General features: G+C 40.6%; 2 protein-coding genes and 1 non-coding gene across 3 annotated transcripts in view; 2 read left to right on the forward strand and 1 right to left on the reverse strand.

Moving 5' to 3' along the window:
• Positions 1-7,058, forward strand: part of LRCH3 (leucine rich repeats and calponin homology domain containing 3) — a 106,286-nt gene extending 99,228 nt beyond the window's left edge. Inside the window, exon 20 of the mRNA XM_017541024.2 lies at positions 6,397-7,058. Coding sequence (XP_017396513.1) covers positions 6,397-6,522 — 126 coding nt within the window. The 3' untranslated portion in view covers positions 6,523-7,058. The remainder of the gene's footprint in view (positions 1-6,396) is intronic.
• A 4,426-nt stretch (positions 7,059-11,484) lies between these two features.
• The window catches only part of IQCG (IQ motif containing G), a 37,156-nt gene continuing 29,313 nt past the window's right edge, over positions 11,485-19,327 (reverse strand). The window contains exons 8-10 of the mRNA XM_037742826.1: positions 14,652-14,783; positions 13,347-13,448; positions 11,485-12,079 (exon numbers count right to left, since the gene is read on the reverse strand). Coding sequence (XP_037598754.1) covers positions 11,948-12,079; positions 13,347-13,448; positions 14,652-14,783 — 366 coding nt within the window. The 3' untranslated portion in view covers positions 11,485-11,947. The remainder of the gene's footprint in view (positions 12,080-13,346; positions 13,449-14,651; positions 14,784-19,327) is intronic.
• Positions 16,177-16,278, forward strand: LOC119473052. Its single transcript, XR_005202221.1, has one exon. It is a non-coding gene; the product is annotated as a U6 spliceosomal RNA (small nuclear RNA).

Raw genomic sequence — 19,327 nt, forward strand, 5'->3', positions numbered from 1 at the left:
GCCTCCGCCTCCCAAAGTGCTGGGATTACAGGCTTGAGCCACTGCGCCCGGCCAACATTCCTCTTTCTAACTAACCAGGAGTTTAAAAGGTCACAGCATCACTTGTCAAAAGAATGACCTTGTCTTTCAGCTCTTTCACGTGTTACAAAGTGAAAGAGAGCGTGCCCACCTCCGTAGAGCATCTGTGTTAGCCAGCAGGATTTTCAGGATTGTTTTCTCTAGGAAGGTAGATCATCATTCTATTTATTTTTTACTTTTTTCTTTTGATGTTTTTTCTTTTTTTTTAACCTGAGTTTTAAAAGAATGGAAATTTGGCCAGGCGTAGTAATTCACGCCTGTAATCTCAACATTTTGGAAGGCCAGGGTAGGTGGATCACGAGGTCTAGAGATCAAGACTAGCCTGGCCAAAATTGTGAAACACTGTCTTTACTAAAAATACAAAAATTAGCTGGGTGTGGTAGCACACACCTGTAATCCCAGCTACTCAAGAGGCTGAGGCAGAAGAATCACTTGAACCTCTGAGGCAGAGGTTGCAGTGAGCCAGGATTGCGCCACTGCACTGCACTCCCACCTGGTGGCAGTGAGACTCAATCTCAAAAAAGAAAAAAAGGAAATTTACATAAAGTGGTAGTTAGTAAAGACCTTTTTGATTCCTATGGACAAATTCAAAGCAAATTTTTAATTTTTATGTTTTATTGTTTTATAAAGGCTCATCACCTTTCAGAACAAACCTTTCTGCTTTGCTTTTCTTTTTTTTTTGAGACGGAGTCTCTCTCTGTCACCCAGGCTGGAGTGCAGTGGCGCGATCTCAGCTCACTGCAATCTCTACCTCCTGGGGTCAAACGATTCTCCCGCCTCAGCCTCCCAAGTAGCTAGGATTACAGGTGTCTACCACCACTCCCGGCTAATTTTTTTTTGCATTTTTAGGTTTCACCATGTTGGCTAGGCTGGTCTCGAGCTCCTGAACTCAGGTGATCCACCCACCTTGGCCTTGCAAAGTGCTGGGATTACAGGCGTGAGCCGCTGCCTCCAGCCTTAGAACAAACCTTTTTAACTATTTTAAGAGAGCACTTAATATGGTTTCTAATGAAATAACATACATTCTTTTAAACAAGTATAACAGTCTTACGTGCACATTAGTGTTCAGTTCATCCTTTCTGCTTCCTAAAGAAGTTCCCGCTTACACAAACATCCAGTTTCTGCTCTGGTTCCCTACCACACTGTCTTTAAACAAAGAGACTGTGGCATGGGTTGGTGCGGAGAATGGAAACCACAAAATCGATGGGAGAGTGCTGAAAATGGCCCTACTCAAGTCATGGTGACTTAGCCTATGTCAAAACCTGTTAGAAGTACTGTTTACCAGCAATTACAGTCATTACACCTGTCCACTGGGCTTTCAGAAGTATCCTCTGTTTCTGAGATTTAAAGTCCCTACATTGGAATTCTTTCAGTATGTTCCTGCCATCAGTCAACAAAATACAAAAGAGTGTGCCTTAAAATACACATTTAAGTCGGTATTTGCCATGCAGTGGTTGACGATGTTTATTATGGGTCAGCCTGCCCCTGTTGCTACCAGAGCTGTGCTGTTGGAAGGCGAGTACAGAAAAAAAAAAACCAGTTTTAAAAGACAAGGTCTTTTTCCAGAGTGGTTAGATTGAGGTTCTTACACACCCTTCCTCCCTCTCCCTCACCACAAAGAGGAAATGGACATTCCTTGTAGGCTGCCTCTTCCTTCTCCCCTTCTGCCTTCCATCCAAGTCCCTACCACCACAACCACTACCAGTTTTAGATGGGTTCCTAATATGCTGCTACTTCTGCTGAAAAATTAATCATTTGTCCAGGACAAAGTGAAGGAAAATGAATAAATGCACAGACTTGTAGGTTCAAACTAGCATTCTCAGGTCCTTCTGCCAAAGGAGGAGAGGAAAATTCTACCTCCCCTTCTTCCTTTTTCTCCTGTACTTCTGGTCACTCTGGCCTTTACCTAAACATCCCCACTTGGCTCTGTATGACTTGAAAATTGAGAATGTAATCATGATCACTTTTGAAAATGTAAAACAGAAAACAGTATTATAAATATTTTTGTCAAATTCTATTCCCAAATAGGATATATAAAGGCAAATAATTTCCCTTCTGTGTATACCTTTGTTATACAAGTTAAACTATGAATGAAATACTAAAGAACAAGGCAATTTAAAAACCTCTGATGACATTGGACGTATGGTTATTTGTTTTATTTTTATGCTTTCATTAAATATACTACATTCAAAAAAACTGTAATGGGTGACTAAAAGCTTATATCTGCATCCAGTATCTTTTGTCCCAGAGTTGTCATACATTACGTGTTAAAGAATGTCTTCCTGTTGTCAAGTCCAGTAATGTTTGTATTTATTTAGTTAATTTTGCAATCTGTGAAATGGGGGATGATCTCTGAGGCTGCTAACAGCTCTACATTCATTTTGAACTTATTCATGATCCGGACTTGGTTAAGATTAAAAAACAAAAAGAATGAAAATTTACATAAAGTGGTAGTTAGCAAAGACCTTTTTGATTCCTATGAATAAATTCAAAGCAAGTTTTTCATTTTTATGTTATATTGTTTTATTAAGGCTCATCATCTTTTAGAATAAACCTTTTTGCTTTTCTTTTTTAATTTTTTTTGAGACAGAATCTTGCTGCGTCACCCAGGCTGGAGTGCAGTGGTGCTGTCTCAGCTCACCGCCATCTCTGCCTCCTGATTTTTAGAGGAATGCCAAATCATTCAGTGCATTTGGCTTCTAGGTGGTAAATTTCCCCCTGATCATAAGGCTTTCCTCAGCCTTTGAACCTTTTTGATGTACCTGGCATTCCCGAAAATGCCCTTCTCCTCAGTCTGCCCCGGTTTTTGTCCTTGCTTTCTGACCTCCTTTTTTTTTTTTGTTATTAGAGAAGAATGAGTCAGGAAAGAGGTTGCTTCATACACGCCTCACTACTTTCAGGCCTCACACGACCCTAAACCGACATCCACTTCTGTGTATTGTGTTCTGAATGTTCATACTAGTCACCAGCAGGTTTATTTTGCTATTTGGTAGTAAGATCAAGCTTAGCACATAGAAGATTCTTTGTAGTTTGGGTTTTCAGCATTTTATTTTTATTCCTCTTAGTAAAAATGTTACAGGATGTGTATGTGTGAATATGACTGAGATGATCATATTGAATTCTGTACTCAAATCTGCATTTCTGATCCACTGACTTTGTTTTTCTGTTTTCCTTTCCTGCTCACACTTGGGACAGGACAATCTTTGTTCCCCTTCCGACATCCTTCAGCTAAACCTCAGCGTTAAAAGAACTGTTGAAACACTACTTTCTCTTGGGGCACACTCAGAAGAATCCAGTTTTGTCTGTCTGTCTATCCAACTTCTGGGTTTTGTGGCATTTTACTGTACTGTAATGTTAACTCTCTGTATCCTTTATTACCGGCTCTTCCCCTCTAGCTGAAAGATTGCACTCCAGTGACTTTCCACCTCATTGCTGTGCTTGATAAAGGAGGTTTATTTCTCATTCAAAATTATTTACATAGGTGCTTTTTCTCCCCACCGGCCTCAAAGAGCTAACCAATAAAGGAGATAAATCCTTTCCTTATATGTGCAGATGAGCAGCCCATCACGTTGGTAAACATTTATGATTGCTAACAAAGAGTAAAAGACCAGCATTTTTTCTCCTGGTCATCCATCCATTCTCCTGGACTGTGGCCTTGTTTCTCTTACCATAAATGCCGAAGCATTTTTACTAATAAAATTCTGAACTTGTACTTCGAATATAATATGTAGAACTTTATTTCCAAGTCACACAATACGACTCCCATCTGGCCATTTTTCCATTCCTCACCACAGGTGTTGAAATTGTGGAGTTACTGAACATTTTCAGCAGCTGCTCATAAGGAAAATCATCGTGCCTTTTCTGATTTTGGCAGTACCCGGTCACTTAGATTTTTACTTTGAACCGTGTCCTGAAATCCTGAATTCTCACTTTATCGATAGGCACAAGTCCATCTAAGCACTTGTGGTCTGGACATTTGGAAGGTATTGGCCATTTAATCTTAATAATTTTAGTTTGGTCACAATGTTCAGTTTAAAGATGATGTAGATTCTCTAGACTGTTATTCTGAGCCCAGTGTATACATTTTAAGTGGTGCACAGCGAGCAGATGGGCTGGAGCTGACCTTTCAGGCCGGGTACCTGTCCAGGATTTACTGTGTTTGTCATGCGTAACTGAGATTCACTCCCAGGATTCTGTTTAAAATCGGAATTTGTGTAATTTCTAATATATTCAAACCATCTTAATAGTGAAACAGCAGGTGAAGTACTAGGCAGCAGTGTGTTCTGTACTCAAGGCATTGAATACTGTCTAGCTCTTTCAGAATGCTTAGTATTGAGCTGCTAGACATTAATGCTTGAAACTACTTATAATTGCAGTTAGACTCTAGTTTCATAAATGGTGTTTCTGAACATTCAGGAACCTTCTGAAGTCTGTTAACAAGATTGGGATAAAGGCTGAACTCAAGTGTGAAGAGAGATTGTGAGGAACACAAGATCCTGTTGTAGAATTCAGCCTGGGGGTCTTACTGGTTTGGTTTTCTTCCGTATTAAATGGGACAGCTATTTTAACAGGTTAAAAGACTGTTCACTGTTAATGCTGAAACACTAAACACTGTGATGATGAAAGCTTCAGTTTTCTGTATTAATAGTGCCTTTCAGAGTTTGGGGAGTTGGGATGGTTTTGTTTTTAAGATGTCTCTGAGTCAGAAATCATTCTCAAAGTTTTGTAGAGTTTTATCCCTTTAAAGAAAACACTTGTTAAAACCACACAGGCTCTCATGTGGGTTAGGAGTTATAATTGAACATTCTCTTGAGAACATACAGCCCTCCCTCTAACCCAACTGGAAGGTAAGCGTGCCCTAGAAAGCATAGGCTTCTGAGTGTAAACCACCCGGCTGCCCAGATCCCAGGGCGCCACGAGAGGAAGGGCTCAGGGAGTCAGCCTTGGAGAAAGCACGTCTCCTCTGAGAGCAGAACACTCCACAGGTTCATTTTAAATACAGTTTATCTAGACTTGCAGTAGTATTTCTACAAAGTTGATAGTTTTATTTGATCAAAAGATTAAGATTACTGTTACCTCATTTTATCAAAATAAGTATTAAATAAAAAGTAAGAAGCACAAGTACCAATAACTGCCTCAGAAATAAATACTTGTTATATTTTTTATTGTAACTGATTTTGTAAAAAAAATTCCTAGTAATACAGTGTCAGTGAAAAGCAAAAAAAAAAAAAAAAAAAAAAAAAAAATCTGGTTGTCTTCTTTAACAAACATGTATAATCTTTTTTTAGTGGAGTCAGAATTCTATATTCTGTTCTTTGTAAGAGTAATCTCTTTTCTTTCTGAATATTTAATCTTAACAGAAAGCCAGTCCTAAATGCTGCTCTTAAGATTTGCCTTTTTCTCTCACAAGAAAGGATTTAACCAGACAGATTATGCATACAAGCTGAATGTATTTAACTTCCTTAAGCAAACATTGTAAACACTTTTCACATGTTGGTAATCAAGATGTTCCTGCCTAAGCTTCTCTTGATCTTAGCCAAAAGGCTGAGAAGCTGTTTTCCTGCCTAAGCTTACATAGGAGTTCTCTGCCATAAATCAGGCTATTAAATACCAGGATATTAAATACTTTACCTTTTCAAATAACAATTTCTTTTTAATTCTGTAGTTCAGATTTTTAATTCAGACTGAGCCTTCCATGAATTATTCAAAATAGAGGGAAGTTTCTCAAACACATCTAAATCTCAAGAGCTCTGAATACACTGAGTTTCTTGCTCTGCCTGAGAACCCTGGTTTTCATAGTCAAGATTGCAATGCAGATAGTATAGAACTCATGCAGGTTGAGTTATGTCTTGAAACTATCTTGCATTCCTGTGGTAGGGAATTTATAAAGTACTTTCTCCTAAAATATAATGTCTTTGAGTCTTGAGCCATCTGGTAGCATGGAATTGTTTTTCTGTTTTTCACCTGCATATTTTATAGATCTGCATTGACTTTTTATTTATCAGAGATAAAGGATGTTGCTTTCATGCTACTTTACTGCTTTTCCTCTGTCATATGTATAAATGATGCTACTTGTCAATTTTTCAATTTTCAAAATGATCTCTATGTACTTTTAGTTGTATTAATAAAGTGACAGTGAGTGTCAGACACCATCTCTATCCAACTTATTTATACTGAAGTCAGTTTCCCAGGTACTACATTTTCCTATCTTAATTGATTATTATGAAGGGGAGAATCATTTATTTTTTCCTTTCAGTTCTATGATATTCATCTGATTTTCTTTTTTGTTTGTTTTTATGTTACGTTGTCCCATTTCAGGAGCAATTATGTTTGCCTCTCCACATTTTAGAAGAGAAAGGTTTGAGCCAGGTTGCAGCAACGGTCCAGGCTCTCCTGGAACTTGCGCCACCCAAGCAGCAGCAGCACCAGTTATCTGCTGTTTAAGGATTCGCAGGACCTTGGGCACTGGCCTGGCCAAAAGAAGGAACAGAACAACGTGGTTGCTGCTGCCAGCTGTCTGCTTAAACAGAGCTCTTATGTGTTCTCGGAAGGGACTGTTTCCATGATTCCTAACAGGAATATTTTGCTTCATTTCTCCATTTTAGGGGAGGTTATATCCATTTCCATTGAATTTTTTACAAAGACACCGTTGGCTTTGTAAATGAAACTTATCTCATTACTGAAAACCCAACACCTAACCTGACTGTGCTTTCTGAGAGAGCAGGCTTATTTCACATACCAGAAAGCACGTTGTCTGAGTTAGGCACAAGCGTGCTCTGCTGTTGTTTTTACCTGCTCTCAAGACAGCTAGTCTACTGGTTTCTAAACTCCGTTGTTCATTAGAATCTCCTCGAGTATTTGTTACATTCAGTAGGTCTGGGGTAAGCCCTAGGAATCTGCATTTTCAATAACCGCTGTACTTTTTTTTTTTTGAGAAGCAGTCCTGCTCTTGTCACCCAGGCTCACTGCAACCTCTGCCTCCCAGGTTCAAGCGATTCTCCTGCCTCAGCCTTCCAAGTAGCTGGGACTACAGGCACGTGCTACCACGCCTGCCTAATTTTTTTGTATTTTTAGTAGAGATGGGATTTCACCATGTTTACCAGGCTGCTCTCAAACTCCTGACCTCAAGTGATCCACCCGCCTTGGCCTCCCAAAATGCTGGGATTACAGGTGTGAGCCACCACGCCCAGCCCATTGCACATGTTTTTTATGTAGTGGAAACCACTGTTCAAAGCTAGATATTTGTATGTTTGGGGAGGGAGGCAATTCCCTCACTGCATTTTTTAGCCACATTTACAATGAAAAGCTATGTGACAATGAGTTAGACTATTCTGTCAAAGGCAAAAGAAAAATAATATCGAAGTCCTAGATTTTGCATAGTTTTTTTGTTTTTGTTTTTGTTTTTAGGAGTTGGGGTCTTGCCGTATTGTCCAGGCTAGACTGAAATTCCTGGGCTCAAGTGATCCTCCTGCCTCAGCCTCCCAAAGTGCTGGGATTACTGGAGTGAGCTACTGGGCCTGGTCCAAATTTTGCATAGTAAAACAGTGAAACAGATAGGTTGTATTTTAGGTCAGTGTTCTAGGCCTCCCTTCACCTCCAGTCCATCACAGAGGGTGGTTCTATGTCATCCTGTGATGTAGACAGTATAAACAAGCCCTTTTACATGGGTTCCAAATCCTTAAGCTGAGAGTGCACTGCTCTGTGTCATCTGCACTGATCTCACACAGCCTCCCTTGCCGCCCTCCTCGACACCCGGTCCTGCAGACACATTGTATTCACAGCACATACACTTCTAGCTTGGGAAAGGCAAGTTTCCTATATTTCCTTCAGGGAACTGCCAGTTTCTGTGGCTGAATTAAAGCACTTACGGCATCTTTAAAACAGCTTCCTGTCTTTTCCTCCCACTCCCCATGTGGTTCTACCACTAGGGTGGAGGAAAAGGCTCGGGGCTCACACACACCATCAGGGGCCTTCAAGTTTCACCTGCTTGGGTTTTCCTTCCCCTACATTTGGACCCCATTTAGTTGGTGATATCTTTTGGTGCTCACTGCCCTTGTAAAACAGTAAGTAAAGTAAGTGGAAGATATTAGTTATCTTTTTTTTTTTTTTTTTCTGTAGTTGTTAACTGTTCTGGATTTTCTTTCCCAATGCATGCATTTGGGCATAATGTTATCCCTCTTTTTAACATGTAAATGTACCTTCTAAAAGTAGCTTTGGATCAAATCATGTTGAGTATCTGGTCAAAGTAATATTTTCTTCCTTGTTCTTGCAGAGAAACAAGTTCATCAGAACATTACCACTTTGACCAGGTTTAAAGTTGTATAACAGGCTGGGCCTGGTGGGTCATGCCTATAATCCCAGCGTTTTGCGAGGCTCAGCAGGAGGATCACTTGAGCCCAGGAGTTTGAGAGCAGCCTGGGCAACATAGCAAAACCCTGTCTCCCAAAAATTAAAAAAAATCCAGGTGTGGTGGCACATGCCAGTACTCCCAACTACTCAGGAGGCTGGGGTGGGAGGATCACTTGAGCCTGGGAAGTCAAGGCTACAATGAGCCATGATTGCACCCCTGCACTCCAGCCTGAGCAACAGAGTGAGGCCCCATCTCTAAAAATAAATTGTATAACATAAAACATCTGCACACAATGCCCTATCTTATAGAACAAAAGTAAAATGTCTATTTAAGCACTTAAGCCAGACCCCATTGCATTTACAGTTCCCAGCAGACCCATCAACCCTTATGTAACTTGTTTAGAATTTAGCCATGTGTATTTTTAAACTGTACTAGTCAACAGTAAGCCTCAGTACAGTCTCCAAATTACATGAAATGAAACTCAGTAAAGGACAGGATTGTTTTTAACATACTATGCAAGCCAGCCTGGCCAACATGGTGAAATCCCGTCTCTATTAAAAATTAAAACATTAGCTGGGCATGGTAGCAGGCACCTATAATCCTGACTTCTCGGGCAACTGAGGCACGAGAATCACCTCAACCTGGGAGGCGAAAGTTGCAGTGAGCCAAGATCATGCCAGTGCACTCCAGCCTGGGTAACAGAGCAAGACTCTATCAAAAAAAAGGCTGGGCGCAGTGGCTCACACCTGTAATCCCAGCACTTTGGGAGGCCGAGGTGGGCGGATCACAAGGTCAGAAGATCGAGACCATCCTGGCCAACATGGTGAAACCCCCGTTTCTACTAAAAATACAAAAATGTTAGCCGGGTGCGGTGGCGTGCCTGTAGTCCCAGCTAGTCAGGAGGCTGAGGCAGGGGAATCGCTTGAACCCCGGGCGATGGAGGATGCCGTGAGTCGAGATAGAGCCACTGCACTACAGCCTGGGTGACAGAGCAAGACTACAGAGCATAATACAGTACTTGCAACATTTGCAACTTATTTTCCCATAGCAATAAATGGAAATTTCAACTTATTTCAAATTTTGCACATATTACGAAACCACCTTAATGTATTTTTATCAAAGTAAATCAGATTTGTATTTGAATTGTTAGGAAAAACTGCAGTTTTGGCTGATAATTGAAGGAAAAATATCAAATACATTGAAGTTCTTTCTGTCAGACCTTCTGCAGAGGTATGAATTTCTTTTGTATCAAGATGTAAAAACAAATCATGATGCTTTTGTTGGGATAATTTTTGTATTCAGTATTTTGTATGTACCTTTTAAAAAAAAAATTGGAAAGCACAATTCAGTTTAACCTTTAGCTTTGCTTGACTCCAGCATAAGATGAAGATGACCTGGCCACCGTTCCGCTGACCTGAAGCAGTGACCTTCCCAGCACTGACAGTGTCAACAGGCTGACAGTCCCCCCAGCAGAGCCCTTGCCACTGACAGAGGTTTTCGGTCAGCAGTTTCCAGGATTTCAGACTCACAGGCTATGCTTTGCACCCCAGTGTTTTCTTGTAATTACCAGGTGTGGAAACAACCGTGGGAAGAGGGGCCTTTGTATTCCTCTGGAACACAGAGCAGGAAGATCTTAGTAGTAGACTACTTTCCTTAAGAGCTATTTAAAATACAGCTAATCAAGGAGTTTGCGATATTTCTTTCTTTCTACAGCTCGGCAGTGACTGATGATGTGTGACTATGCTGATGAGTTTGATGAATTCGTAGAAACTAAGCTCTTAAATGGTTATAGAAATGAAGGAAAACATAGATATTTAGAAGCATTTCTATATACACAGTGCAGTGAGGTGGTTTACAGCAAATGTCATTTTATTTCTGAAAATGTTGTAAACATGTAATTAGTGAAAGATTTTGTAAAACATTGTCCTGTATTTCTATGTCTGTAAATATATTGCATAAGTTCTAAGTATAAATATGTCAATATCATGTATGTTATTTTAAATTGCCTGTATGCCACTTTATATGTTGACATTAAAATAAAAGCCAACACTTCAGTGGGACGTAATAAAAGCTGATTGGAGAACGTTCATAACTGAAATATGGTTCCTTTGGCAAAGGTGCATCAGGTAAAGGGCATGTCATTTCCAGAAGGAAAGTCAGTAGAAATGGGGGCTTCTGGATGGATAGTCTTTTGAGTTAAAATTGATTTTCTTAAGGAAGTACAGATATCAAGACTGTTTTAGGCCGGGCACGGTGGCTCACGCCTGTAATCGCAGCACTTCGGAAGGCCGAGGCGGGCGGATCATCTGAGGTCGGGAGTTCCAGACCAGCCTGACCAATAAGGAGAAATCCTGTCTCTACAAAAAATAAAAACTAGCTGGCGTAGTGGCACATGCCTGTAATCCCAGCTACTTGGGAGGCTGAGGCAGGAGAGTCACTTGAATCTGGGAGGCAGAGGTTGCAGTGAGCCGACGTCGTGCCATTGCACTCCAGCCTGGGCAACAAGAGTGAAACTCCATCTTAAAAAAAAAAAAAAAAAAAAGACTGCTTTATTTGGAGTGAGTTAGATAGAAGTTTAATTCATGAAATGTTAGTGACATGTTCGGGCAGCGTTTCTCTTAGAAATTACCAGCTGTGCTTTAGGGAAACCTTAGCATCCCAAGATGTTCTGTTTTGTCATCAAGGCAAGAATGACGTGGTGGGCTCATATTTTTTTCTAGGAGAAGAGGGAGAGTGACAGTCACAGGTTAGGTATTTTCACACACCTTGTCTATTTTCATCTTAATACCCCATCTGGTGGGAATTGAGTAAGCAAAGCAGGTATTGGCCTGAGGGTTTCACTTGTCAAAAAGATCTCCAGACTACCCTTCCAGAGAACCTATGTCCCCATCTTTACAGTTTGTAAAGTTTTATATCCTAACATCCTATTTCTAGCTTGTATTTATAATTTGTATCCCTACCTATTTCCCAGAAAAGTTGTGGAAGCAGCTCATAATTGGATATGTATTCCATGCCATTTTCACCCCAATAAAAACACCAACGTGATGATAAATGTAAAAAGCAGGCAGGAACCAACATTTATTAAAACTTTACTGTGTATGTATTATGCTGGACAGCTAATAAACATCACTTTATAATTCCTACTCAATACTTTTGCTCATAAGAATTTTTTCACTACAGACAATTGGGTAAAAGCAGAATCAGACATTACAGGAATTACTGAAGTTTTAATGCATCGCTGGTACTAGGACAAAGAACTGCTTGGTTCTGCTGAGAAAGAGCAAGAAGAATGAATCTTCACAGGACTACCAGAAACTTCTTTACAGCAAGGTATGAGAAAGCCCTAAGTCAATGGTATAATCCTAAATCAGAGAGTGAAATCAGCAGGCTTCGCCTGGAAGCATCTCCATAGGAAACAACTTGTAGATGAGTCACCTGTGATGGTATGAGGCGGTTCTTACTCTCTCCACGCCCTTCCCACCTCCAGAGTACCAGAGGAAAAGACAGAAGATAACTTGGTCACTTCTTGCCTCTCTTCTTATCCTTGCCTTTGCCTTTTCCTTTTGAATCCTTGCTATCAACTTTGTCTTTAGGCATCCTGAAACCACCAATTTCCTTCCGTATCATAGTGCCTCGCCACCAGGCCTGGATCTGGAGGAGGAAAGGGGGTGAGTACAACGTAAGTTGTGAACATTGGTTCTGTCCACGTAAAGGGATTGTTTAGTAAAGTAACGTGTCTGAAAAATGGTCTCTATGCAGCACATGGAAGTGGCAGGGCACGTAATCACTATAGCCATGCTCTCCTGTTGTGCAGGACCTGGAGCGTAAGCCATGAACTCGAGTGAAGTTCTCAAGGAGTAAAAAAGGAATCTGATTTGGCCTACTTTTTCTACATACTTGGAAATCTGACTTCCACCAGGCACGGTGGCTCTCACCTGTAACCCCAGCACTTTAGGAGACATGTGGCATCATCTGTGCATTTTTGGCCGAGTGTTTGCCTTTGCCCTTGGCCCAGGTAACTAACATTCTTTTGGTTCAAGTAGCTGGTAGGTATGGGGAACCTGGCCTTTCTTCAAGGAAAGCAGTATAAAGAAGTCAGATTTCCTTTTTTTTTTTTTCTTGAGACGGAGTCTCGCTCTGTTGCCAGGCAGTGGCACAATCTCAGTTCACTGCAATCGCCGCCTCCTGGGTTCAAGCAATTCTCCTGCCTCAGCGTCCCGAGTAGCTGGGATTACAGGTGTGTGCCACCACACCGAGCAAGTTTTTCTATTTTTAGTAGAGATGGGGTTTCACCATGTTGTCAGGCCGGTCTTGATCTCTGGACCTCGTGATCCACCCACCTCAGCCTCCCAGAGTGCTGGGACATTACAGGCTTGAGCCACTGTGCCCTGCTAATACTGCTTTAAGTTTTTGCTTACAAGTATTTCATGTGATCTGTGACCTGTCAGTTTCATCATCACTGATGTATACAAGTTCATATAAAACCAAAAAAAAAAACCTCTTTTTTTCTAACCTGCTGCTTACCCTTCCCACCTAAGCAGCTTGTATCAGAACCCAGCAGATAGTTGGGGCTGATTTATAAGCAGGATTTTCAGAAGTAGTAGCATATTAAAAAGACTCTGTCAAGAGCCGGTTTTGGTTAGACATAGTATTCTCACATTTTGTCTCTGGGCCTAGGTTTTGCTTCCACTGCTAACCACTTCTTTTTCCCCAGATGAAAAGCTGGGGCACGTCTTTACAACTGTCTCCCTGCACCATGGACTGTGTTGGCAAATTCTAATAATGACAGAAGTCCATGCTGCTGCTCAGATCTCCAGTTCCTTGGTAAGCCAAGATGCGTCTGATAATGAATGAGAAATGCTTTTGTGTTCCTCAGTGTTAGGCCGGCTATGGTGAGATACTGATGATGGTTCTTTACCTTTATGACGCTCTTTAATTCCAAGAGATTCTGTTCTGCCTTCTTCCTGCTCTTCTCCTTTTCTATACGATCTTCAATGATGACCTGTTCATACTCTCTTATCTGCAAGGATAGACATTAATCATTTATTACCGAACTGTCTTGCCTAAGCTGCAGCCCAGTCAGCCCTGTGCTTTTAATATAAAATTCCAAAATAAAATATGCCAAATCTAAAGATAAACCAAAGAAAAAATTTTGTAGATACCTAGATTGGAAATATTCACATACTAACTTTATAATTGTTCCCAAAACTTTTCCGTTTTAATAATTCAATTTTATGTTTCATAAAAAATGAAATATGAATTAATGTGTGATTAATGACCTCGAAATAACATTGCATTTTTAAAACACTTTGGGAGAATGTACATATACAAATAGTAGCTGTTTGTTGTTGTTTTGAGACAGAGCCTCACTCTGTCACGCAGGCTGGAGTGCAGTGGTACAATCTTGGCTTACTGCAACTTCCTCCTCCTGGATTCAAGTGATTCTTGTGCCTTTGCCTCCTGAGTAGCTGGAATTACAGGTGTGTGCCACCATGCCTGGCTAAGTTTTGTATTTTTAGTAGAGATGGGGTTTTGCCATGTGACCCAGGCTGGTGGAAATTTGGCCAGGCACAGTGGCTCACACTTGTAATCCCAGCACTTTGGGAGACTGAGGTAGGCGGATCATGAGGTCAGAAGACTGAGACCATCCTGGCCAATGTGGTAAAATCTCATCTCTACTAAAATACAAAAAACTACCCAGCAGTAGAGGCGCACACCTGTAGTCCCAGCTACTCAGGAAGCTGAGGTGGGGGAATTGCTTGAACTTGGAGGCAGAAGTTTCAGTGAGCCGAGATTGCACCACTGCACTCCAGCCTGGCAACAGAGCAAGACTCTGTCTCAAAAAAAAAAAAAAAAAAAAAAGAAAAGAAAAAATCAGGAAATCTGTACTTATTCCATAATGAAACCATAATCACAAGCTTGTTAGAAATCATCATTGACAAAGTGTCTTCAGAGATCATAGTGTAGAAATAATAGTATCTACCTCAAGGGGTTGTGCGGGTTAAATAAGTTGTAGATGTAAAATACTAGAAAAGCGCCTTGCACAGAGTAAGCACTGTGTAAGTGTTAGCCACTGCTTCTGTCCCCATCAGCAGCAGCAGCATCTAAAAAGAATCTTGGTGGTTTATAAGCACACCTCCGCTTTTGACCCAAAATAGCAATACCAGCTACTGTAACTTAGTTACTACTCACTATGCAGTGAGTGCTCTGATGACCTCCTTACCGTCTTTGCGAGGTCTTGAAGGTGTGCTAAGTCACTGGCCTTTGCAGCTTTGAGAGCATTTAGTTCACTCTGCTTCATTTCTGTGTCCCTATCATATTTCTCCATCCAGAACTCTAGCCTCTCCTCAAGTTTCTATTTGGAGAGAACATGAAAACGTGGCATTCACCAGACACAAAACACTGTATACCATATGATTCCACTTATATAAGTTTCAAGAATAAGCAAAACTTTCTATAGATAGAGGTCACAGCAGTAGTTACTTATCTGGATTGGGAATGGGGGGTGAGGGAGAATTTAGGATGCTGTAAATGTTCTCTGTATCCGGGTGGCAGTTAGATGAATGTGTATACATAAACGTTCATCAAACTATACACTAAGTACTTACACATTTTACTTGTATGTTAGTCAATTTAAAAATAGGGGGAGGAGGGTCATCTGGATGTCTGGATAAGGGAAGTTGCAATGGAGAGGAAAGAAAAGTATGTAAAAAAGTCTGAAGGTAAGGAAAAGCATCAGATATCTCTTTGGTTGACAGCACTAAATCCTAGTCAAGAAGGATACAATGTCTTCAAAATTTTAAAAGAAAATGAATGTGAATCAAAGATTGTACACCTAGCCAACCCAGCATTCAAATGTGAGGGAAAGAGACTAAACCCAGTCTTTCTGAAAGAGTTATTCAAGGATGTACTACTGTAGCAAAATAAAATGAAAGATATATTAAGAAATGGAAAGGAACCAGTAAAACATATAGGATATGTGATACTTTTTAATCATAAGTCGTAATTCAGAATTAAAATCCCAAAGTAGGCAGGATAGTCTAGTTGAAAGAGCACAGGCTCTTAAGTTTCAAATCCCAACTCTAGCAGTGAAGGAAAGTTTACTGACTTTCTGTAAGCCTCTGGCTCCCTCATATACAAAGTTCTATACCTAGCCAATAGTACACTATTACTATTACAGTAATAGGACAAACCTCAGAGGGTGGTTTTGATGCTCAAGATCACCCTTGTACACCCACAGTGCACATATATGGGTATAAAATATCTGTATATTTATATATAAAATGAATGATTTCAACATGGGATGAAGGGGGAGAGAAAAATGAAATCTTTGCCTTAATAAAGTCAAGAAGGTATAAATATTGATTAACCCTAGGCAGATAAATTTTAAAAGTGTAGAAAGAGATGGTAACATTTTAAGAGTTGTGCTTACTTCAGTAACATATATACCAAAATTGGCCAGGTGCAGTGGCTCACACCTGTAATCCCAGCACTTTGGGAGCCCAAGGCAGGTGGATCACCTGAGGTCAGGAGTTTGAGATCCACCTGACCAACATGGAGAAATACAAAAATACAACATTAGCTGGGCATCTCTACTAAAAATACAAAATTAGCTGGGCATGGTGGCCCATGTCTGTAATCCCAGCTACTTGGGAGACTGAGGCAGGAGAACAGCTTAAACCTGGGAGGCAGAGGTTGTGGTGAGCCGAGATCGCACCATTGCACTCCAGCCTGGGCAACAAGAGTGAAACTTCATCTAAATATATATATAAATTGGAACAGTACGGAGATGATTAGCGTGACCACTGCGCAAGAGTGACACACAAATTTGTGAAGCATTCCATATCTGTGTACTTTCTAGAAACAAAAAATTTAAAGGTTACCCCTAAAAGAACAGAAGTGTGTAACTTGCAGACTCTTAGACGATGTACCTCAAGAGTGACACATTGAGAGGTTACTTTAGGTGATACATAGCGTAGAATGTTTTTAAAACATGGCTATAGTTAATCATTCTGGTTACACTGAGTAGGGTGGCTTGTGCCTGTAATCCCAGCGGTTTGGAAGGCAGAGGTTGAACGATTGTTTGAGACTAGGAGTTTGAGGCCATCCTGAGCAACACAGTGAGACCCTATTTCTACAAAAATGTTTTTAATTAGCCAGGTGTGGTGGCCTGCATCTGTGGTTCCTAGCTACTCAGGGCTGCACAGGATGATTATTTCAGCCCAGGATTTGAGGGTGCATTAAGCTATGATTATACGCCACTGCACTCCAGCCTGGGCAATGGAATGAGAGCCAGTCTCTTATAATCACTCTGATTCTGTTAGAGTAACATGTCAGTTTGGTGCTATCACATCTCTTCTATCTTCTCTTTCTTTTGTTAACACTTTTTTAAAAAACCCCAAAAACAAGGAACAAGCTTCAGGCAAACAAAAAGGCCTGGCTACAAGGCAATAACATCATTTGGTATTTTTTGTATTTCTATTCACATTATTTTATTTATTCATTTACTTTGAGATAAGGTCTGGCTTTGACACTTAGACTGGAGTACAAAGGCATGATATTAGTTCACTGCAACCTCTGCCTCCAGGGCCCAAGTCATCCTCCCATCTCAGCCTCTTGACTAGCTGGGACTACATGTGTGCAACACCATGTCTGGCTACTTTTTGTATTTTTTGTTAGAGACAGGATCTCACTGTGTTGCCCAGGCTGGTCTCAAGCTCTGTGTTCAAGCGATCCACCCACATCAGCCTCCCAAATTGCTGGGATTACAGGTGTGAGCCACCATGCCCAGCCTACTTATAGTAATTTATATTTATGGAAGGTGATACTGGTTTTTCCTTTTATAGTAATGATATAAAAATCTTAAAATGAATTGATTTATCTGTTTAGGTGAATAATTAAGTAGAAAATATTGGCCAGGTGCTGTCTCTCATGCCATAATCCCATGTCTCTCTCAGCACTTTGGGAGGCTGAGGCAGGAGGATTACTTGAGTCTGGGAGTTTGAGATCAGCCTTGGCAACATGGTGAAAAAAAGGAAAATTAGCCAGGCACGGTAGCATAATATACACCTACTATGTGCCCACAAAAATTAAAAGTTAAAAAAAAAGTTTAGGAAAAAAGTTTTAAGTCCATAAATCAATTTACTAATGGTCTATTAATAGAATAACTGTAATTGGGTAAAGTTTATCCCAAGAATTTGAAAATGACTCAATATCAGCAAATCTATTAATGTGTTTATTAACACATTAAAGAAAACAATATCATCTCAATGAATGAAAAAAAAATTCATCTCATAAAATTGAGTACTCTTCCTGATTAGAAAAAAAAACTTTTAGGAAGACCAGACTAAAAAGATACTTCCTGAAGTTGATAGTTTAATCTACCAGAAACCTACAGAGTAAACCTCACACTTGATGATTAAAAAAATAAAAACTCGGCCGGGCGCGGTGGCTCAAGCTTGTAATCCCAGCACTTTGGGAGGCCGAGGCGGGTGGATCACGAGGTCAAGAGATCGAGACCATCCTGGTCAACATGGTGAAACCCCGTCTCTACTAAAAATACAAAAAATTAGCTGGGCATGGTGGCACATGCCTGTAATCCCAGCTACTCAGGAGGCTGAGGCAGGAGAATTGCCTGGACCCAGGAGGCGGACAACGGTGAGCCGAGATCGTGCCATTGCACTCCAGCCTGGGCAACATGAGTGAAACTCCGTCTCAAAAAAAAATAAAATAAAATAAAAAAATAAAAATAAAAACTCCTTTGTGCCAGTTACCGGTTTATTGCCTGTCAGCGCCACATCCATCTTTGCTTTGTGAAAATGGGTGCCTGCTATTAACATTTTTCTTGCCAGCTGACAAAATGCTAAACTATGTCAGTAGAGGGCACTGCAGGGACACGACAGGAGGCTTCTCATCTTTTCGCGGGGTTGCTAGCGGTGTGTGGGTGGGACCCCCAGTGGCGCTCGTTCACATGTGGTATCGTTTTACTGATACCACAGCAGGAGGGTTCTTGCTTGCCAAACACATTATGACCTAGCGGGGTTTGTCCCAAAAATTTAAAGATGACTCAAATCAGCAACTCTATCAATGTATTTTCCTTTATTAACATATCAAAGGAGAAAAAATACCACAATGGACAAAAAAAGCCCCTTTTTTTTTCCCCTTAATTGAGTACACATCAAGATTAGGAAAGAAAAAACTTTTAGCAAGGTCCACAGTTCCCTGCTTGCCAGCCTTATTCTGCCAGCTGTGAGCCAGCTCTGGCCCAAGGCAACCCAGCAAACATTGCTGGCATCCAGTGGGCACAGCCATACTGTCTCCAATGAAGCCTGAACCTTAGCCTTGGGAAGGATTTTCAGGCCAAGGAAGTCTGGTATCCTCAGACACAGGAGGGCAGGCTGCTTCCACTGGCAAGCGAGCTTTAAAGTAATTTGACCAAGATTGTCAGTTTCATCCAAATCCAACCAGATGTTCCCATTCACAGTTTCAGGGGTCTGTTCTTTTCCTCTGAATGCTCTAACTTGCATATGAGAAACTAAGCATGACTTTGATGAATTCATGTGTAATCCTGACCAAAACACCAGAAAAATGGTGTCGTAACCAATAATAGAAAAATGATGCCCAATTGGCTGGGCGCAGTGGTCTAACTCATTCTAATCAGGATGAGTTAGACCCTAACTCCTGACCTCGTAATCCGCCTGCCTCAGCCTCCCAGAGTGCTGGGTTTATAGGTGTGAGCCACCACACCCGGCCTTGACTGAATACATTTTAAGTCATAAATTAAGTCATAATTAAAAATTATGAGTATACAGCAATACAGGAATAAAAAAATTTTTTTTCTTTTTTTCTTTTTTTTTTTTTTTTTTTTTTTTTTTTTTTTTTTTTTTTTTTTTTTTTTTT

This window comes from Cebus imitator, unplaced genomic scaffold, assembly GCF_001604975.1.
Source record: "Cebus imitator isolate Cc_AM_T3 unplaced genomic scaffold, Cebus_imitator-1.0 Scaffold129, whole genome shotgun sequence".
NCBI classification, from domain to species: domain Eukaryota; kingdom Metazoa; phylum Chordata; class Mammalia; order Primates; family Cebidae; genus Cebus; species Cebus imitator.